The sequence below is a fragment of the Rosa chinensis genome, chromosome 7 (assembly GCF_002994745.2).
Source record: "Rosa chinensis cultivar Old Blush chromosome 7, RchiOBHm-V2, whole genome shotgun sequence".
Lineage (NCBI taxonomy): Eukaryota > Viridiplantae > Streptophyta > Magnoliopsida > Rosales > Rosaceae > Rosa > Rosa chinensis.
This window is the reverse complement of record NC_037094.1, coordinates 26,602,940-26,626,370: the sequence shown is the minus strand read 5'-3', so window position 1 is coordinate 26,626,370 and position 23,431 is coordinate 26,602,940. Positions and strand designations below refer to the sequence as shown.

The 23,431-nt window shown below is 35.9% G+C and overlaps 2 protein-coding genes across 4 annotated transcripts; one reads left to right on the top strand and one right to left on the bottom strand.

Moving 5' to 3' along the window:
• Positions 1–800: 800 nt before the first annotated feature.
• Positions 801–2,931, top strand: LOC112175351 (ferredoxin C 2, chloroplastic). The gene is made up of 6 exons (XM_024313026.2): positions 801–1,311; positions 1,401–1,464; positions 1,677–1,765; positions 2,066–2,134; positions 2,535–2,579; positions 2,680–2,931. Exons 1-6 carry the CDS (start codon positions 1,051–1,053, stop codon positions 2,722–2,724), a joined length of 573 nt encoding a protein of 190 aa, XP_024168794.1. The 5' UTR covers positions 801–1,050; the 3' UTR covers positions 2,725–2,931.
• Positions 2,932–10,324: 7,393 nt separating this feature from the next.
• LOC112179479 (protein LOL1) lies at positions 10,325–12,488 on the bottom strand. Of its 3 annotated transcripts, none has more exons than XM_024317896.2 (6): positions 12,356–12,488; positions 11,841–12,005; positions 11,322–11,435; positions 11,076–11,189; positions 10,837–10,946; positions 10,325–10,630 (listed from the first exon to the last, which is right to left on the bottom strand). In XM_024317896.2, exons 2-6 carry the CDS (start codon positions 11,911–11,913, stop codon positions 10,592–10,594), a joined length of 450 nt encoding a protein of 149 aa, XP_024173664.1. In that variant the 5' UTR covers positions 11,914–12,005; positions 12,356–12,488; the 3' UTR covers positions 10,325–10,591. The 3 variants fall into 3 exon arrangements, with proteins under 3 accessions (XP_024173664.1, XP_024173663.1, XP_024173665.1); XM_024317895.2 differs by having other exon boundaries at positions 12,258–12,397; XM_024317897.2 differs by lacking the exon at positions 12,356–12,488 and adding an exon at positions 12,111–12,249.
• Positions 12,489–23,431: the final 10,943 nt, after the last annotated feature.

Here is a 23,431-nt window from a genome sequence, read left to right as displayed (position 1 = left end):
AAGCAATATGTGTGTAAAACTAAATCCAACGGCTTATATTGATTTTCATAAAAATGTACTTATTTTTCTTTTTTCTTTTTTAAATCAAACCCACCACAACCACCCAACCCTCTCCCTCTTTTTTTTTTTTTGGTCTGACAACCCTCTCACTCTCTCTCTCTCTCTCTCAAGGCTGTTTCTTCTTTGTCAATTTCCAGATCTTGTCTCCCTCTCATGGAATGCAATTTTTTTATGCTTCAAATTTTCAATTCCATCTATTCTCAGAACAGAAAATCCATCATCTTTTGGCTTCCATGATAGGTTCATGCTCACTGATTAAGAGGAGTAAAAAATGAGGAATCTGGGTTTGAGCTGAATGGGTATTGCTAAATTTGAATATAATTCATGGGATTTAGTAAAATTTGGGTAGTTGATGAGGAAACCTTTCTGCCAAAATTTGTCTTCGTCAAAAATCTTCCCTACCAAAGTTCATTGTTAAGGATGAGGATTTACTAAGATATATTTTGTAAGGTTCAAAGAACCATCTACCATGATCTGAATTGATTTGTTTGGATTTCAACAATTGTCTGGGTTATGATTTTGTAGTGTTTATTGGAGACTGTTTTTGTCATATTGGCTAGGCTAGATTTGTATTGTGTAAGGTTACTCATATAGAGAAGGAAGGAGGAGGAGGAGGAGGAGGAGAAGAACTGGAGAGAGAAGTCTTCTCTCAGGCGTGAAGGAAGATGAGAATGGAGGACAGAAAAAAAATAGAAAAGAAAAATTGACATTGTTGTAGAATATGGACCATTAGATTTACTATAGCCACGTGTCAAAATCTAATAGAAAACTTAGGTAGGTTAGGAGGGGAATAGCTTAGGAGAGGATCCTCTCCTTAGGAGTGACGGGGTATATCAGACAGATAAGCAATCCAACGGTCCCGGTATCTCATCCACATGGTTGAGCCGGTACAGACGCAGGCACTGCATCACCACCCGTTTTCATTATCTTCTTCTCCCTCCATTTCCAACGCGGCAAACCCGGCCACCAGAATTGGAGAGCGAAAATCCGATGGACCACGCCATTCCCTGCAACCCCTGCATTCCTCTGTACCGGAAGCCCACGCTCCGCCGCCGAATCACTTGGCCGACCAGCACCACCGTTCGCCACTCCAATACAACAAAATGGCGCCGCAATACGACGTCGTCGGAGCTCCAAATGCCCGTAGAAGTGAACGACCGGACGAGTAGCGACTCTGCTTCAGTCCCGACGCACAAAGTCACCGTCCACGACAGACAACGCGGCGTGGTCCACGAGTTCTTCGTCCCAGAGGTAAAAAAAAAAAAAAAAAAAAACCTGTTTGTTCTTCATTTGCTGCTAAAATTTCAGTATTGCCTAGTAAATTATGGTAAAATTTTCAGGATCAGTACATATTGCACACTGCTGAGGCACAGAACATCACTCTTCCATTCGCTTGCCGGCACGGTATTGATTCATTTCATTTCTGAGTAGTAATGTGTTTCGGTGGATTGAAAATCGTAGGCTATAATAGAGTGATGTATGGTTTTTTAAGTTCCTGTTTGAATTTGAGTGGTTTTCTTCTCAAAAGAAGAAAAAAGAATAGGAGTGGTTTTGTATTAGGCCTCTGTTTTTCTGGGGTGTATTAGAATTTGATTTGATTTGATTATACTTGGCAGGTTGTTGTACTAGTTGTGCTGTACGTGTGAAGTCTGGAAAACTTAACCAGCCTCAGGCACTAGGGATATCTGCTGAATTGAAATCAAAGGCATGTATTTTTTTTTGAGGTTTAGTATGAATTTCGCAATGCCTACTGGTTTCTTTACTTGTCTGCCTCAGTTGATATAGCAAATGTTGAACAAATAAATCCATATAGTAGGAAAGAATTGGGAAAATTACGGGGTCTCAATCCATCCCCTAAAATCGATGAATTCTTGTGCCTGGTTCTCACAGGCGAGTTCAGAACATAACTGATGATTATTTGAAATATTTTGGAAATTGGTAATGAGACATTATGCGTTAAATGTTTTAAACTGAATGACGTGTTATAATTTTGCCTGAAATACAGGGATACGCACTTCTTTGTGTGGGTTTTCCATCATCTGATCTTGAAGTAGAAACACAAGATGAGGATGAGGTAATGTGCAGAGATCTACCATTCACTTTCAGGACTTGAATAAAAAGAATAAAATTAAAATGCATTTCATTGGGATGTTAAATAGCATCTGACCTGAGTTTGTTCTGCCTCTAGTGTGAGCCTGTTGAGTCATTTATGTGTCCTCTGAATATTTAATCCTGGAATTTCTCATACCCTCTATTGACAGAATCAGTCGTATGTTTTCTTTTATGGCATTTCTTGGTATCTGATAGCATTGTGCACCGTCCTGATTCCCACAAATGTTTGCTCTAGCAATTGACTGACCCTCAAGTCCTTACCCACCGAAATTAGCTCTCTCTCTCTATTTATATTTATTTTAGTTCTAATTGTCTTTCCATTTATCAAAATCACAGAATGCTGACATTTATGGTACTTCCAGGTATACTGGCTTCAATTCGGGAGATATTTTGCACGGGGTCCAATTGTGAGTTGTTAATACTCTGAAAGTACCATATAGCAATGGTAGTGCTAAAAAAGCCTTCCTTTGTCGTTATCTTATGTGTACAATGTTGTTTATGCTGCAGGAAAGAGATGATTATGCATTGGAGTTGGCATTGGGTGATGAATAAGCAATGTAGAATACTTGATTTTGGAGATAGGATCTACTGAGTAAAATATGACATCTGTATGTTGTATCCCTTGCCCTAAATTTTTCTTTACTCTGAGTGTACATCCGTGTTGGTTGGCTAGTGGATTGGACAAATTGTTTTAACTATATTTGAATTGTCAAGGTTGTTTAGCCAATGCCAATCTACCAGTAGCAGTTATTTTAGAAATGAGCACTGTTTAACTCTGCATTGCACCAAGTCAACCTAAAATGGAGAAACTAGGAATATCATGGCACTAGTAGTTTTGTTGATGAGCAAAACAAATTATGTGAGCAAATCAATCTGCTTGGATGGCTTGTTTGCTATATGTCTTTGCTTTGTTGGTTGCTACTTGTTACTGGCAGGGCTGTATTATTATTGGCTACAACATATGTCTCTAAAGTTTAAGGGCTAGAGTGAAACTGTCAAGAAAATGATGAAAGGGAAATCTAGCAGAGTGTGAGATTGTACCATGGCAAGCAAGTTGTGAGTCCTAGTTTATATTTGAGCCTGTCCAGTTTTTCATACTAAATGGTCTTAACTTCATTGGACTTGTATATTTCCTTACTGTTTGAATGGCTATCTGTTGGACCTCATAACAAGATTGTTAAGCCTTGATTTATATTTGAGCCCCTCCAGTTATTCGTACTAAATGGTCTCAACTTCATTGGACTTGTATATTTCCTGACTGGTTGAATGGCTATCTTTTGGATCTCATAACAAGATTGTTGAGCTTTGATAACAAACTGTTGGAAATTTAGCACTAAAGTTATATATGTATCATTTGTGTGAGCTTGTTGTTAGAGAGTTGGGACCACGGATGGTTAGGTTGGGACAACATTGGATTGGTGGATGACCGTTAAAACATCCTTCTGGTGTATGAATAAGTCGTCCATTGAGCTGTTGTATAAAATGTAGTTTAAAAGAGAGTAATGATATGATTGTTTCGGTTACAGATAGGACTCGGTTTTTGAATTTGTGAATCATTGAGTTACCAAAGAGGCGTTCATTGTTTGGCATATGTTATGTTTTGTAGCAATATAAGGCAAGACATGTTTAGTTGTTGGGATGAGCAGCTTGGGTGTCTACAAGGGAAACTAAATAAATGCATTACGATGGTTGACAATAGTTATGGGGTGTTTTGGTTGTTCCTTTTGATAATAGGTGCTTGATTCGTTTGAGTGATGGGTTGGTGTTGAGCAATGTTATCTTAAAAGGATTTGAAATGATATATGAACAAGAAAGGGAAACTTGAGTGACCGATGAAAGTTTTGAGCAGTCTAAAGGTCGAATTGTCTTGGTATTCTGAAGTTTCTAGTTGAAAAGGTCACAATGAGGAAAGAGAAGAGCTAGTAATGCTCACTAGAAACTTAACATGGCGATACGAGGAGTTGAAAAGAACACAATAGGGAAATGGTTAAGATTTTTTTTAGGAGATTTTACCCAATCCCATATTTATTGGGATTTGACCTTGTTATGATTGATCAATGGAAGACTTGCTCCTAATGGGATCTGGAGGCAATGCCTATCTAAATGGATTAGGGTTGAAGACGTAACACTCTCACTTCCTCTACTTATCCTGTATCCATCTTGGCTCGAACACTCCCATCAGTCCATCTAGATTCTATATCGCCAACTTTTTGTTTCCCATGTTAATACGAAGGAGATCTAAATATCCAGGCATTGAGCAAAAACAGATATGTTTAGCAAACTTGCCTATGTCTGCGAGAGAGGAATGAAAAATTCACGGTTCACCCTCACAAACTAGATCCAATACACCCTTGTGTTCTCAAGTTTCTCACACTTACGACCCACAACCTAGGAATGCACCATGGAGAAACTGTTCTTGATGAACAAGAAATGACCGAACCAGCACTTCTCCACTATCAGTTCCGGAAGCAGGTGGCTGAACACATATTCTAACAATACAAGGCAAATATCTTGTAATCTTGTATTAGAGCTTTGACTGATAGGTCTAATCAATGTTTGTGAGTCTTTGCTTCATTTTACTTCAACCAGAGCCTCCCCTTCTTATGCCCAAAATGATATTTCTAGCAACTCTGTGATATCCAGAACATAAATATTCTAGTCCTTCAGGTCCTTTTCTTTCTACAGTATGAACTCAAATTAAGATATTTTGGGATCTGCTGGCATCAACTGAAATACTTTTACTTATATTTCTCTTATGATCTGGATTGATACATTACTGATCTTACCCTTTTAAGTCTTGTTTTGTCGAGATTGATGATTCTTTCGGATTTTTGGAATCTTTACTGACAATATCTTTCTGAAGCTGTCAAAATCTGGCTCAAACAGTTAAGAGTTATCGCACATTGTACATTCTGAGTTTAAGTCCGGTGATCATGTTAATGATATATTGACGTTTCTGAATTATTACAGTGGTCCATTTCTTTCTTTATTGCTTTTGTTTGCTGTGTTAACTGTCAGAAACATTAAGTAATCATACTAGCTTTTGCTGTTAAATTATGAATGTCTCCTTCAGATCATTTTGGCCCAACTCAAAGGTATCATTATCACTCATGTGCTTGGGTAGCTAATGTCAGACAAGTCAAGGTTAGTTTGCTATCCTTGTCATATGTTTGTTTCATCTTTTACCATTTGTAATTGAATTGAAGTACATTGTTATTCTTACTATATCCCTGTCATGCATTGCGGTAAAACTAATTTGTTTTTCTTGTAAACCTGGGTGGAACATTCCATCTCGACTTAAATAATTATCAGTAACTTAATGGGAAACGTTTTCTGCCAGAATTACTGATCACATCTAAGGGTAGAGACTGGTTTGGTTCTTGTAGATGTTCTGCTTGTCTGCATATTCATCCTTAAATTTTGGAAATGCTGTTCTTACACTACCACAAATGTGGCTTAAAAACACCATTCAGAATGGTGTGTATTGGGTTTAAAGACACAAATGATTGGTGTTAAGTAGCAATAGCTAACCCTTAGATACTAATTAAGCGATGGTAGCCTTTGCTGGTGTGACATATACCCAATAATATCACCGATCCAGATAATGTTGTCTTCAAATTTTTGAAATTGGTTGTGATTAGGGTATCACCAATCCAATAATTACTGATCTTTGAAATTAGTTGATATCTTACTTATTAAGAGTATTGAGACTTTGAATCAGAGTTCTGAGCTGTGCATAACAACTATATATAAGATCTTGGATGTTTCCGCAATATGCTAGATTCAATTTTGGTTTGGATTTTCATGTTGTTCTACCTCGTTGAACCACACCCATTATGAATGATTATGGACCGGCCGACTGATTGTTTGGTTAACTCCTAGTCCGACGCTTCTTATGGCATTCAACACTGAACAACATAGTAAATTTTCCTGTATTTTCTAACTCTAAAACAATGTGCACCATCGAACTTGCTCGTAGATGGTACTAACAGTAGCAGACATTCATAGTGAACCTCAGACGTACACATTGGGGTCCTGGGACCAGATTAGTCTGAGCAGATAACTTGCTGTCCTTTGATGGGATGGTATCTAGTCATCAACAGCAGCAATCAGCATAGACGAATGTGCCTTTTCGATATTACGTAACAACGCTAGTGAAAATGACTTGGGGGTTAAAACTTAAAAGAGAGAGGAATCAAATCTGAGGGTTTTTGGAATAGAGGCAGTGGCTGGATTTGGACAGCACCAAGCAATTTATGCATCAAGATTAGCTTCCAAACTATAATATTGTGAAAAGAGAGAGTTTCCATCGAATAAAAAGGCGCATGGGAGCTTAACTATTTCAAGCTGTTCCATTAGATTTGGCTTTGAAGAAGGTTACAGCAGAATTAGGACGTTTTGAATAGAGATATATGCAGGATAGAAAAGCTCCAACTTGTTTGGATTCTACCTAGCAGAATTTGAGAGCTGAAGTTGATGTCTTTAACAATGATCAAAAGTGCCGATCTTGTCTTCTACATATGATGCCGACAAAAATAGAGGTTTGGGAAGATATTTAAGAACCAAACCAATGCTTGATTTATGGATCTAAAACTATATGGTGTAGAATTTCCAATTGTAAGATCACACTTTTAAACAAGTTCACGAAATTTAGTTTAATGCTAAAATGCTATTCATAATTTTTTTTAAAAATAAATATAACCAACATTAAGCTCATTCAATATTATTTGGTTTAGTGATGTAAGATTTTCCTTTGTAAGTAGGAGTTTCTGAGAATTCACCTAAAATTAGTAGTTGTAACTCAATTGTTGATATTGAGACTTAGAGTGTGTGTGTGTGTTTTTATTATTATTATTATTTTTTTTTTTTTTTTTTTTTTTTTTGCATTTGATTTTTTTTTCTTTTGTTGCTTAGGTGAAATAATTTTATTTTCTAAAGAGTGTGGGTTAATCACTAATCTCCAGTGTAATCAAACTTGATTTGTAAAATTCCTATCCTTCCAAGCTTTAGTCCAATAGCTCGAGTGGTTAAAAACAGCTACTCATACACAGGAATTTGAATAATATCGCACTGTCCTACTATGCAATACTCAACTAACATTAGAATAGAATCAATATCTATGTGATTCTATATATAAAACTTAAAGCAACCAATCCAAAAACAATAGCACAATACGATATAATAAGTTTTAGAGGTTCATGATTTGTTAGGAAATGGGTCATATGTGGATGTTTCTCCACCACTAGAGATCAACACGTTGAATTCAACTTCTATCGGAAAGTTGCAAATGTATGAATTCAAATTCACGATCTCCAGCTTTAGCTAAAGCTAATGCATGTCTCAGTTACAGTCTCGCACATTTTCAGGATGAAAGACCTGAAATATGACTTATGTGAGCTTGTATAAATGGAACATGAAGAATGCAATACAGAAGAGAGTTAGCAATGTTTCTCTTTCAGTACGTTACTTCGACTCATTCTCAGGGGCAGATCTAGGTATGGGGTGGGGAGGACTCAAGCCCTCCCCAAACTTTTGGGTTGAAAAAAAAACCTATATATATGATGTATATTTTTTGTTTATATATATATTTGTTTAACGAAACCCACCCGAACTCCCGAATTATCAAAGTCAAACTCCTCTTTGACTCTCTCATTCTCCATCCATAACAAATTCTCATTCTTCGTCTTCTTCTTCTTCCCAAAAATGCCTAAATTCCTGACTAAATTCAATCTTTGAACACTTAAACTCTCAAGTTCTCATCTCCCCACTCTTGCATTCCCACACTTGTGCATAATTGTACTAAAAAAAATTATGTAGCCCTCCCTATTTTCGAATCCTAGATCCGCCACTGCTCATTCTCATAATGCAATATAGTTTCATACCAAAACGGATCATTTTCTAGATCAATAATTATATAAAATCATCTAGTTAATCATCCAATGTCAAATAAATGTATGGTTCATCATCTAGCTAGTGATATTAAAATAAAGGGTTAAATATTGTTTAGTCCCTATACTTTGTCTGTCTCATCGTTTCAGTCTCTGACATTCTAATTTAATCTAAAAACTCTCTGACCTCACAATTTCCCTCCAATAGGTCCCTTCCGCGTCAAATTAGGAGTTGGCCTTGGGTGAAATGTCCAATATACCCCTCTGTTATTTCTTTTTCCTTTTTTCCTTTTTAATTTCTTTTTTTCTTTTTTTTTCTTTTTCCTTTTTAATTTCTTTTTTTTCTTTTTCCTTTTTAATTTCTTTTTTTTTCTTTTTTCTTTTTCATTTTTAATTTATTTTTTGCCGCTCAACCACTCGCCTCTTGTTTTCACAGCCTACTTCTCTCTCTCCCACTCAAATCCCACTTTCTCTCTCCACATCAGGCCTCAATTTGAAAAATTTTCACTGAAAACTACCATTTTTTCAGACCATGAGGTTTTTGGGTCTTGCTCAAAATGGTGATTTGGATTTTAGGTCTGGTTGAAATGGTGGTTTTTGATGGCCAAGTTGACCAAAACCAGAAGTGAAGAAGAAGAATAGTGATGGAAAAAAAAAAAATGGCCGCCGGCGTGGAGAACAATAATTGGGGTTTCGGGTCGATCTGGATTGGTTCGCCGACGTGGCGCTACTGATGCAGCAAGATATGATGGTCATTAAAAAGGAAAAAGAAAAAAGGAAAAAGGAAAAAAAGAAATTAAAAAGGAAAAAAGGAAAACAGAAATTAAAAAGGAAAAAGGAAAAAAAATTAAAAAGGAAAAAGAAAAAAAAAATTAAATAGGAAAAAAAGAAATTAAAAAGGAAAAAAAGGAAAAAAAATAACAGAGGGGTATATTGGACATTTCACCCAAGGCCAACTCCTAATATGACGCGGAAGGGACCTATTAGAGGAAAATTGTGAGATCAGAGATTTTTTAGATTAAATTAGAATGTCAGAGACTGAAATAATGAGAGAGACAAAATATATGAACTAAACAGTATTTAACCCTAAAATAAACTGTCTCAATCATAATTTGGTATTCCGCAAGCGCGATGAGACTAGCCTCATTCATTCATTCATTCCCTCTGAATTATTTCTAACGTACAGTAATAGAAGATTCAACGGTGCCAGATTTATAATACAGAGTTTACCAAATGAGGAGGAGGATGTTGATATATGGGGGAAATTGGAAAAGCGTGGCAGTGGGGCTAAGCTAAGACAAGATCATAATTTGCAATGCATTGTTGATGGAGGTCTCCCCCACCACCACTAATCCACTATATATGTTGCTTGCAGGATCCCACGAGGTGAGTTCAGATACATTGGGACTGTTTTTACCGACAAAAGTACAGACTTGATTGAAGAGAGGCAAAAATGAAATCAGCAGGAGACTAAGGAGAGCAATCCGGGGGCGAGATGAGTAGTTGAGGAAAATTTCCAAGTAGTTTAGGGGATTGTATGAAAAGTAGGGCATAGCTGGTTGACAACGTGGCTAGACTAGAACAGTGTAGTTCAATGATCGAAATCGCTCATTTAGTAGAGACTCCTTCAAGGATGCTCTCTTCATTTCACTTTAATTTAAGATTATTTTTGTATGCACAATTTTGATAACCAAACAATTTGCGATGAGATTTGTAAGAATGATTCTTAAAGAATGACCTCAAGGGTGGACGCGCGGTTTCGATGAAGAAAAGACATTTGGCTAGCGAAACCTCATACCTAGCTAATGGCTAAGTAGGTACATGGTCCAACTCATCAACCGGCTAACTTTGATTTGTTCTCATTTCCTCTTTTCATAATGATGGTCTAGTTATTACTTGGAAAACAAATGCATTTCATCCACAAATATGTTAATAAACGTGCTAAGAATTCTTCTAATTCTGCCATAGTTTCATTCTGGTTCTCCATTGGAAATTTTTTTTATCCATGTATGATTTAACAAGAACAATTGTCTTATTTAAGAGATTCCTTTTTCCCTTTCTCAATCCAAGAGACCCTCAAAATTACTCTTGAGAAAATATCTCCTGGTCCCAATCGTTATTTTCTTGGATCAATTTGTGGGCTTCTTAATTGACTGCTAACCAATTTTTTTTTTTGAAGGGTGACTGCTAACCAATTATTTCTAGACGAAAATTGACAATTCAACATCAGAAAGTATTCAAGATAAAAGTTAGACTTGTCAAAGTAGAAGGAAAAATGAACTTTATCCTTATCCAATGCACTCATAATCTTCATCATAGCTTGTAGAATTCTTCTCATACATCCAATCTTACATTACTACATTATTCATAAGACCATCGATCACGCAAGGGAAAAATCAACTCTATACATGTGAATAGCAAGAGATTGATCTGCTATCACTTAGAGATGCAATCATGGAAACTAGGGATACTGTAAGATGCAAACCTAAGTTGTAGCATCTGTACTTGCCAGCTTTAGGTGTATGATAACTTTAGTTGGTGAATTTCTGTTCAGTAGTGCTCGTCGAGACCTGAGAGAGCAGTCAACACCACATCAATCAGTGAGGAACCTCATGATTTTCTGTATATACACTATGTAACTAATATATAGCTATAAGCTCACATGTATTTGGATGTAATGCACTATGAAAAAAGCAATTTTTGAACATATTTAAGTGATGTGCAAATCAATAACAGAAACTCATTACTTCACTAACATTGATTATTCTGTACTCACCCCAACGGATGTCACAAAATTGCAAACCGCACATTTCACAGATCTTGCCCCATATTGGTACATTAGTAGCATCCTGCAGTTCCCACAATTCACATGTGCCACCTGATTTGCTGTCAATGAAACACATTTGATTTCAATAGTTTAGTTACTGGGGAAGAGAATTTTTTTGACTACTGAAGGAGGGAAGCGAAAAAACATAATTAACAAAGCGATTTAACTGTGGATTAACGACTCAATACCTTCTAAGGCTAGATTGACAGTGTGACAGCAAGAACATTGTACGCTTGTTGCTCCACGTATATACATGAGTAAGGTGTGGCAGCCGCCACAGACCAGCTGTGCCATTTCTGTGCCTATAATTCAGCATCACACATAAATGGTGATTCAGCTTAGACTTTCTGAATTTATGGTCCAAAAATAGATCAAACTGAATTGAACAACAAATGAGAATGTAATCTAGATTAACAGACAAGAACAAGAGATACCAGGAGGTGGCACAGCAGTGACTGCATTACAAACAGCACAGCATACTGAGGTGGCTCCGACTGGATAGAGTAAAAGGTTCCGGCATCCAGAGCAGACGAGCTGGCTTTGTGCACCTAAAGAATTACAACAAAGTTTTATTCGTAGGTAGGTGGGAGGTAAATGTAATGAATCACTTTTGCATACAACATTTCACAAAGATTTGATGCAATTCAGAAAACTAACACGCAGCACCAATCCTGTCTGAACCTATATATCTGCAATCAAATTTCATTGCAGATGAACTACCATGAACTTTAGTGCTTCTGTAGAACAAGGCTTTTGCAGCAAAAGAACTTTTGTTCGAGTACTGTAGAAAAGGAAAGAGAAACAGAGAAGGGAGGAAAATAGAAATAAAATTTTGTAACATTTTGTGCAATGCCAAGAAAACTCAAGTCCATTATCTCAGCAGCCAATTAACCAAAAATACAAATTGACATTGTTTTGAAGCCAAATAAGGAGTTATGAGATTTGAGAAATACCATTTGTAGCAGCAGTAGCAGGTGGTGTATAAGGTGCCGGAGGTGTTGGATATGGGGCAAGTGGAACTGGCATTATATATATGAAATCTCAAAGCTCTCTCTCTCTCTTTCCTTCTCAGCTTCTAAACTGCCTCAGAAACTGGGGACATTACGTTCTTAACATATCTGGAAAGAGGGAAGCAAACAGTTAGGAATTGAAAAGACACTTTTTAATATTATATTAACTAGTTGGAATGAGCCTCATATAGACCATGAGCAGGAATAGACAACCCTGTGGTGACAATTCTTTTGAGATTGGAGATGTCCCATGAGGAAGAAATCTTTCAGAAAATTGCATTACCAAAAACCCAATAGGTGAAACATATGCGTGTTGGTCCAGTAATGCAAAACATAAGCATGGAATACTCAATACTATACCTGAAGTTAAATGAAGTTGCCCAGAAAGAAAGGAGCATGGCAACAATACACAAGCTTATGCAATCAGTTGAAGAGTTTGGAGTGGGGCAAACACATACCTTTGCCACTAGCTGGTCAAGTGGGACAGAGAGAGAGAGAGGTGAACTGATATTGGGACTAAAAAGTATTGTGAGAAGGTGTTGTTACCTTTTTTTCCACTGACTTAATTCTTTGTCATACACATATTTTGTTAAATATTTTAGATCACTGTATTAGTAATATATCCAATGGTCTAAATTATTTAAAATTTGGTATCCAATTATGATTAGTTAAATAATATTTATTACTAATTAATTTTATCATTAGCCAATTAATGTTTGAGTAATAGTTGATTATCAATTGACAATTACACAAGGGTGCGGCTATTGCCACCCTACAATTTTCTTAGTTCATCCTACAGACATTTGAATTATTAAAAGACTATTACCCAACTGCAAAATGACTAATAAGTACACTAATTTTCTAAAATACAAATTTGCAGGGAAAACGAAATACATAACTAATTAATTGCATACAAAAACTACTTAATTTCTCATTGGATAACATCAATCTTCATCTTCTCCACCCAAATTAAAATTTATTACTATTTTTTTGTCTTTTTCTTGCCTCCTCAACATTAATTCGTTATTCAGTTCACATAACTATTAGTGTTAATTTCATCAAAATCTTTGCAATACGTTTTGTGAAAGCTGAAAGTATAAAGGGAGCTTCTATTCATACCTCCTAAATTGGTATTTGGACCTCCCATTCTAAAATTTACACAAAACTTCCAATTTTGCCCTTTTTTTGTATCCACATAATTTTTTTCAATACTAATCTACTAGTAATATCTTTTTTTCATCACTTAAAACTCAGTTCATAGCCATGACTTAACACCATTCACCTTGTAAGCTTGAATACTCCTCCTTTTATTTCTTAATAAATCGTGCAATTTACAATACCACAAGAGAACTATTATCAAAATCAGTTTCCCTAAACCCAAATCAGGCTAGCAACATAGTCTACTCTAGCAACAAAAAAAACAAAAAAACCATAAAAAGAGACCAAGATAACAATTAATGACTCCATGAAGTGGAGCAATTAAGCCAAACTAGAAATTGCTTTTTGATCATTATTTTCTCGATTATTCTTCTCTATATTTTTTGTTCTTTATTCCATTTTGCAATCTTTAACATTCTACCTTAATCAAAGTTGCCCAATAATCCTCACGTATGGCTGTAAGAGAATGAGGGAGGGAGAAGAGAAGGTGCATATTTTATTTAATTTTTTTGTATCTTCCATTTTGTTCATTTTTAGAAGGGCAAAATTGGATTGAAAAACTTCCAAAAATTGTTGGAGGTCTAAATACCATTTTAGGAGGTATGAATAGAACTTCCCAAGTATAAATTTAAAACACGAAAAAAAAAACATCAATCTCTTCTTCATTGCTCATAGTTGTTAACTTACTAATCTTTTGACATGGATTGAATTAGAAGAACATTGAAACTGAAAGAAAAAAAAAGGAAGTAAATCAGATTATGATTTCATTAGGAAACTTTAATATATTTTAGTTTTTTTATTGGTATAAATTAAATGAGAGATTTTCGTTAATTTATTTATTTATTTAGATATGTCATATAAGAATATTTCTGGAAACAGAAATGGGTTAGATAAGTAAATTTAATAATTGAAATTAATATGTAGGGTGTAATGAGCATGTAGGGTGAACAAAGAAAATTGTAGGGTGGCAATGGCCGCACCCTTACACAATTGACAATTCTAAGGCGCATTTTAAAAGTTCATTCTCTCATTTTCATAAGGAGAAATTTTAAATACACACCCCTAATCACTTAATACACATCCCTATTATTTTATATTTCAAATTAGATTTTGTAGGTAGGTTAAATGACCAAAACAGCCATCTATGCATTAGAAGAAGAAAAAAATATTCATATTTTCCTTATATTATTCTATTTATGTACAAATTTCTATACATGGCCTCCCAATTTAATACAAGATTAATAAAGTTAGAAACTATCTAATTTAATTTTTTTCTTAAATAAATTGTAATTAAATGAGGTTAGAAACCATAATATTTACAATTTCAAAATCAATGGCATTTAATGTTTTTAAAACATATCGCTTTACTCTCATTTTTTAGTTAATTTTCTTTTTTGTTCTAAGAGTTATGATTAATCAATTTATTTTCTAATATAAAACATCACAGGTGAAAAACTTTGTAATTGCTAGTTTGTTTGGCCCCTCTAATGACAACTTTTTAGTTCTGCCACTGTGGAGAAACTACTGATATAGTTTTGGTTGAATGTTCAACTCATAATTTTATACCTGATTAACATGGTGTTTGGTGAATGAGAGCTCAAATAACACAAAACCTATTTATATGCATATATTTAAAGGGAACAATAATAAATCTTTATAGATTTCCTCAATAACTAACACAAGTAATCAATATGGTCATTTACAAAATGTTAATATACTAGAATATACTAATCATATTAAATTGTAACCTTAATATAGTAAAAAAAGTATGATATTTCATGATTTTTTAGATTAAGGATATTTTAGGTACTTTGGATTGTGTATTTAGTAAAATATTAGAATGAGAAATTAAATGGATAGTGTGTTAAGTATGGAGTGTCTATTAAGTAATTAGGGGTGTGTATTTAAAACTTCTCTTTCATAAGAAAATAACTCAAAATAATAATAATAATTTTAATCAAAAATAATAATAATAATAATAATAATATTCTCATCAAACGTTTACTTACCTATAATGAGTAGGAAAATAAAGCAAATGATTCGAATATACGATTATCCCTATATTTGTTAGCACAAACATTTATGGAACGAGAAGTAGATTTCACATCAAAATTAAAAACTATAAGTTCAACATATTAAGAATCAGTTTCTTGTTAATATACCTTATGTTTACCAAATATACCCTTGAAAATTTACAGGAACTCAAGATTTACACATAAGTTCAGTAGTAAAAAATTTGTCCTTATTTTTGTCTCTGTAATTTCCTTTCAAAGATAGGGAGAACATAGAGGAGGCACAATGGCACATGGAGATAAATTCATTTTTTTTTGCAGGACTAATTTATTCAATGAAAAAGAAAACAACTAAGGGCGAACATGAAGCCAAAACTCATACGAGAAAAGGAAAAAATCCAAAAGACAACACCAAATTATATATAAGATTAGCATTACTCTGCTGAATCAAAAATTGAGAGTATATATTCGAGCTCTAAATCAAAAGCTATTGCTAATAATATTTTGTCAATTTCCACTATTTTTTTTTTTTAAAGGGAGGGTTGTCAATCTATTAAGAAAAAACGTATGTAACAGCATATCATGACTCACCATCTGCAAGTTACGTCAATATTGAGCCATGTAAGCTACCCTAAAGCAAGCTAGATGTAATTACCCTAGCGCTAACTACAAGTGATTAAGAAGACAATGTTAGGGTTTAAGACTGAAGTTCGGCCTAACTTATTGAAAGAACCCTAGGACCACCCTACGCAGATGGGACTTCCCCAAGGTCCATACTAGCTACAACTATTGTCATATCCTCCACCACTGAAGCACCACATGCCATATCATCAACCATGTCAAAGCACATTTGCACTACTAGCAAAAGTAAACTTACGCTTTGACAAAACTTATTCCTGAATAAACCTTTTCAACCAGAATGATGAGCTTGTGAGGTCCAGTTGGAGAGATAATTTTACCTAAAGTTTGACAAAACTTCCCTTAAAGAAGTGGACTACCCAACTTGTATAAATCAAAATTTACACTTCTAATTCAACGATCATTCTTAACACCGGCCGGGAGCTTACATGCTCCCCTCAAATTACACAATCTCCATAACAATAATAATCGTACATGCTCAATACTATCCAACTTCCAAATCAAAATCAAAATATCCAACATCTCAAGTTTACAAATTTGACTAATTCAAATCTCCATAAGTTTGGTATTCAGGTCATAGACCCTTATAAACAAACTTCGAATTTAAGGACAACATCCCATAGGTAATCAGAGCAGTCTAAGAAAAGGAACTGATATAACAAACTAGCAGGTTAAACAAGTGACCTACATACAAATGATGGTAGCTATAGATATCATGCCTCAACTCCTACCATTGTCGAACAACAAATCTGCCTACTGGGCATTTGAAACTGAAGGGCCCAGAAAAAAGCATGCGAAAAAACATTAGCGTGAGTCAACAAAAATAATCTATGCAAGTAAGGTAAAAAGATTAAAGAAGCTTTGATACTTTCCCATTTTGTTTTTCTCAAACACCCATGCATGCAATATAAGTTTTAAAGCTTCTTTAATTTTTATTTTTTTGAAAAACTCGTAATTCGGACCAACTTCGCTCCACTAGTCAAATATGAGAGATAAAATAGGGAAAGAATATTCACCATACAAAGATAGACCTCCTAGGCACGAGTAGTAGCCTAGCTCCCATGCTAATACTCCCTTTACTCCCATAATATCGTCATGCTACCAAGGCGGAGCAGAGAAAAGGTTGTGGTGAGCTAGTCACCAAGGAAAGCAGTTCATCTCACCACAAAGATGGATGGGCTATGATGTCCTTGCCACGAAGGCGAACAATAATGGACAAAGCTAACTAGCAATGAGATTTAATAACCATAACTTACCCGTAGTATGGGGAGAATAAAATACGAAATCAAATACAAATGTACTTCCCCAAAATCTTGCATAAATCAAGGAAAATTCAACAACATGTCCCACAAGTCATAATATTGTCAAATATCACAACTCAAATCCTAATTGAAGTTCAATCGCGAGATTTCAACTAAAATCATAAATCAATATAGAATTCATATTCAAAGTATCCAATGGAATTCATAAGTCATAAATCTCATTCAAATCCGGAAATCCTTATTAGAAAATAATCTGAGACATTTATGAAAATCACAAGTCACTACTGAAGTCGCAATTCGAATTCAAGCATAAGAAATTCCTCAAGAGAATTTAAAATCAAATATTGCAACCATTAAAGCATCGAAAAATAATACGAATAAATATTTAAGAATTGCATGCTTTTTATTTAAAAATAAAGGACCTTTGATCCTCTTAAAAAAAAAAAAAAAAAAAAAGTCTGCCATCAATGGGAACTCTCGACAAGTGAAATCTCTTCACTGTTCAAAGCAGTACTCATGAATAACCAATCGGAAAGTCTAAATAAAATTTATGTTACATAAAAACAAAAAAAATCTATAAGGTTGACCCTCCGAAACCTAACGCTCGAATTCTTCTCGGAATTAACCCAAACTTCACAATCTTCTTTCATCAATTCTAGCATGCTAGAATAGAAACGACTGAAACCCAACGGTTGGATTTCCATGAATCGATCTCCGAAAATTCCCAATCGATTATCAACATTCACCAATTTCAATGACATTACACCACATGTTCTTATTGTCAACCTCTACCTAACAAGTCAAAACAGAAAGGTAAAAGCGGTGAAACGCACCACTATGCAAACTCCAAATTGGGTAGCAACACCTATGCCAAAATGTTCCTTACATCAACCCTACCATTCTTAAAGCTACAACAAAGTCCAATTCCTAACCAATCGGTTGGAAATTACCTCGAAAGAAATCAAAAACCCTAAAACTTCAACTGCTAGATTCCACCTCCTCACTTCAAATCAGTTCAAGTTGTTTGGAGGGTTTTCTAGACACCTCAAGCGCTCCAAAACCCAAGTGGCTTCGTCAGAAAGGATGGCCGAAGCTGTGAGTTCTGACCCGGTCAAGATTTTGGATCTATTGTCGCACAAATATCTTCGAAACTCCTTCTTCGATGTGATTCGGTCTAAACCACCACCACAGGCTTCAAGGCGAGGAAGAGGCGGTCCAGATGGGACCAATGGAGAGCCATTAGGTGGCCGAATGGCGGAAGACCCGTCAGGTCAGCGGTCGAGTCGTGCAAGAGAGAATCTGAGCTAGGGCTTTGGGTAAACTGAAATGACAAATTACCTTAAATGGTAAGTTTTCTTATTTATACTCATGTTCGGAAATGATAACTCAGGGTTTTTAGAGCATCTTTAGCAGACTCTCTATTTTGGCTCCTTAGCTATTTTGGAGAATATGTTTAGTTTTTTATCTATTTGAGCAGATGCACAAGACTCCTGAATGGCTCTCCATTATAACTTTTAACTATCTCGCTCCTAAATATAGAGAGCTAGATGAGACTCTATAATTTAAAATATTCTTTTTAAGTTATTTTATGTAATTTTTAAATATATTTAAACTATTTAGTCTTCATTTAAAAAATAATATAAATTCAAAGGTAGCTAAAATAGAGAGCACTGATGCAGATGTATTTCTAAAGTGGCTAGCAAAAATAATTTTTTAGCTACTTTAGCTAAAATTTAACTCAAAAATGGCTGGCACTAATCAATGTTTGACCACAACTTTCGCATACAATCTCCGATTTCGGCCTTCTACATGTCTATGGACTCGGTTTAACACGATCTACTGCTTCTACGAAGAAAATTTTCTCAAATAATAACTCAATGAAAAAGTCAACTTTCAGGCCCTAAATGGTAAAAACATAAATCGAAGAAGACTTGTTATTACCAATAATAAACTAATAAATGGTTAAATTAAGTATGTATACATGTTGTAACATACTTCTTCACCTTCTTAGCTACTGTCGAAGTCTACGCAAACTCCAGCTTCCTGGAGTTGACAGCCTCTAACTTTGGCTTGTTTCGAGCCCCAAGAGGACGTCCCACTTTCCTCTTCTTTAGTGGAGAAACCAACAACACTCCTACCTGTTGGGGAAGCTCTAGAGTTGGTTGAAATTCAGAGAAATGAGAACAGTCTTTGGTATAGCACCATTGCCTTTAACCTTTTACTGTAAGCAGTTTCTTTTAAGGGTCTTTGACCCAAAGCACCAAAATAAGCAAAAATTCTCTCACTTAACCCAGTAACAGATTTTTGTTCTTACATACACAATTTAACAGAAAATGACTATTTTGCCCTCAATCCAATTAAAGAATTACAATCTCTACCACTCTATCTCCTCTCTCTCTCTCTCTCTCTTCCTCTCCTGTCCTTGTTCACGCTAGCGTCGATGCCGCACCTGATCTCCACCTCCTCATCCAATGCAGACGTTCATTTGGCGACCTCTCTCTCTTCCTTGTTCACGCCGGCGTCGATGCAGCACCGGATCTCCGCCTCGTCATCCAACGCAAACGTTCAGCGAGCAGGTTAGTCATCTTCTTCATCCTGATCGTCGACGCGATCATCGAAATCTGGCAGGAGAGCAACGCCGAGAAGACGCCAGAGGCCTTGAAGGAGATTCAGTCACAGCAGAGGCGATGGTTAGGGACGGGAATAAGGTGCCAAATTAGGGGGCCAATGAGCTCGTTCCCGGCGATATTGTGGAGCTCGTTTCTGGGCCTTCGTTGTTGCTCGTGCTGGTGTCGCCGGAGGAGTGATATGGATCAGAGTTGTTGCTCCGATTGCTACTTTTTTTTTTTAAGTATTGTTGTTTAGTTTTTTTTTTGGCAAGGAATTGCATCTTTTTTTTTCTTGGCAAGGAATTGCATCTTTTTTTTTCTTTTTTTTTGAATGTCTGTTGGGGCAATAGACGTTTTTAAATTGATATAATCTTTTTTTTTTCTTTAATCAAATTTTTATTTGTCTAATTTTAGGAAGATTAGTTCTTATTCCGGCTACCAAAAGTTCTATTGGGGGGCCTTTATTGCCCTCTATTGGGGGGCAATAGATGTCTATTAGGAGGCAATGGGGAGCAATGGACGTTTATTGTGGGGTAATAGAATATTGGGGGCAATAGACATCTATTGGGGCAATAAACCTTTCCGGCGACCTCTGGCGTGGTTTTCAGAAAAGTCCAGTAGGCGGCGGCCAGTGACTAGATTTTGGCGAAGTTTGCCAAAATCCGGTGACCGGAATCCGGGCTCCGGCGAAGTCTCCTATAGTTTCTCTCTCTTCCATTCTCTCTCTTCCATTCTCTCTCTCTCTCTCTTTCTCTCTCTCTCTAAGTAACAAAGGGGTGAGGGTAAAATGGTATTAAAAAAAATCTTAATGGGGTATTAGGGAATACCTCCTTATAGTGTTTTGGGTAAGAGGGAATTAAAAAAAACTTGATGGAATAAGTGGGAAAAAAATCTCTAGAAATGGAGTAAATGGACAAAAACCTTCTTTTAATTTTCACTCATAATAACTAGTAAACAGTCAAAGTTAGAATTAAATATATTTATTTCCAATAAAATATGATTAAACAGCTTAATATTTGTCTCAAATTCATAAATTTTTTGATTCAGTATCTTGACAAACTTTCTTTTTATTTGGACGAAATTTATTGTACTTCCTATGCTGCGTTATGTCAAGATAAATGTTAACTTTGTCAACACCTGGACCACACAGCTCCCTACTTTCTAGTCTCTACTACTTTTCTATTGGTCGGCTGTGCATTGGATGCACGTGACTGATGTAGTCCACACGCTCTCCTTGCCCGTTAGGCCATTCAATGGTCCAGGATTAAACTCGTTATCACAGGGATAATCACAGCCGTCTGTCTAAGCTATAATAGAAAAGGTGCTTTCCTCAAAACAAGATGTTGTTGCGGTCCTGTGTGTGTCTTTCAACCTCACGAGCCGTCAAATCTCTTAATACTTTGTACAATAGATCGGACTTTGATTCGAAGCTGCTCTGAATTGATTGTTATCGGATAAGTTTAGATTTAATGATTCAATATTAACGATGTGAATTCATTAACTTAACGAATTCAATATTGAATTTAAGTTGATTTGATCTGTGTTTAAACTTTTTTAAATGAATAACGTGGTCAATTTTTTATAATGAAATATTATTTTTTTTATTTTTTTTTTAATAATGAGGTTTGCAACTCAATCAAGCTGTGAGGTAAATCTCCACACCCATATTATTATCTAATAAACTTTGTTGCATCGAGGGCGACGTATACCTAAACCTCGAGCATGCTTAATAGCATTACACTTATCTTCATAGAGGACATCCTGTAAGAAATCAAGAGTCTCATCTAAATATAGATCAATAGCATGATCCAAACTAGCAAAGTGGGCTAATCTATGTGCTACACTATTTGCTTCCCTGAAAATATGTCAAATTTTAACAACATCAAAAGTTTGCAAGTAATCTATACAATCCTCAAGAATTCGACTTACTTCTGAATTATCATCAATTCAGTGATGCAGGGCTGCAACCAACATGGAGCAATCACTCTCCAGCCCAATAACATCCCAACCTTGGTGAATGGCAATTAAGAGTCCAGCCCTGCAGGCCTCCACCTCACTGTGGAATGTTGAAGATAGATACGAATTAGACTAGTCCGTTAATCCATCATATACGAATTTAGATTTGGCTATCAATGATCCACTACATTATCAGATCAGGTCAATCCGAATTTTATCTGTTACGAAATTAATATGAATTTAAGTTGATTTGCTTCAAATCCGTACCAATAACTGGTCAACCCACCTCCACATTGTAAATCCATACACTTTTTTTTTTTTTTTTTTTTTTTTTTTTTCTGTTGAGGTCGGATCAATAGCCACATAAATTATAGTTTGTTTTAGGGAAACGATATTTGAGAAAGAATTATTGTGTGTTCTCATTGATAATAGGGGCCTCTTTATATAGAGGATTACAATACATAGAATCTGAATTGTACAAAGAAAGGTAATCATACAATGAATGGATATCTCTAAAATATTCTCTGAGATTCTCTCTAATTAAAACTCTATTACCACTAGGTCAAGTAACCTAGAGTTTGGGCCACACACACAAATAGAGATTTACTTGAACACTCCCCCTTGTGTCGCCCAAATGTTGTGCTCCTCTCATTGCCTCATTAAAAACCTTGCCGAGTAACAAAAACCCAGTGGGACAAAAATAACCTCGGTCGAAGGGGAAAAAGAGCACAACACACTCTTCACGTTTCGATACCATACATGTAGACACCTCCCCCTGATGTCTGCATCTCCCCCTGATGACTACAGTCATTAGAGTTCGGATAACTTCCACAAACGATGCTACCAATATGTTTCTCGAAAGTGGAATTTAGGCAATAACTTAGTGATAAAGTCTGTCATACTGTCCTTAGATCGAACCTAGTTCACTTTGATCTTGAGGAGAGTTTGTTATTACTGATTATACATGGTGTTGTCACTTTTGATGTAGCATTTGCTTCATTTGTTCAAAGCAAGCAACATTATCCTAAATGCTCGTAGGCTCATCTGTGGTAAACTTCAAACCACAATTATTCTAACATGCGTAATTATGGATCCAATCCATATACATTCACAAACCACTTCGTGAAGAGCAAGAATCTCTGCATTATTCGAAGATATAATGACTAAGGTCTGTTCTGTAGACCTCCAAGATATCACGGTCCTTTCTCATGGTGAACACTTAACCAGTTTGGGAATGACCTTTGTATGGGTCAAAGAGATACCCAACATCAGCAAAACCTTCCAAAACACTTATGTCATTTTGGGAAGGGGATAGTGGACGCATGCCAGTGTTGGCGGCGTTCCTGGTGTGTGATGGGTCTGAATCCATCATCTCTCTATAGGGATAGAACGAGCTCATATCAATCGTACATCTCAAGTATCGAAAGATATCTTTTACACCAATCAAATGGCTTTGCGTTGGCGCAGAGCTATACCTTAGCTAACAAGTTCACTGCAAATGAGATGTTCGGTATTGTGCATTAAGCTCAGTACAATAATGCGCCTATTGTACTCAAGTAAGGCACTTCTGCCTCAAGCACATCTTCGTCATCATTCTTCAGATGAAGAGGATCCTTTTCAGGATCAAGACTAAGGACGATCATGGGGGTGCTTGAAGGTTTGACCTTGTCAAAATGCCTAAGCATCTATCAACACAATGCTCAAGTTCCAAACCGAGGCATAATCGTGTTCTCCCAAAATCCTTCATCTCAAACTCGGATTTGAAGTGTTCAACGGTTTCCCTTAACTCTTTCAAGGCTTCTAATGAAGATCATGTCCAACATGAACCACGATGGAATCCGAAAGTTTTTATGGAAACACGTGGGCATATCCCTTCCCAATCAAGTAGTCATTTTAGC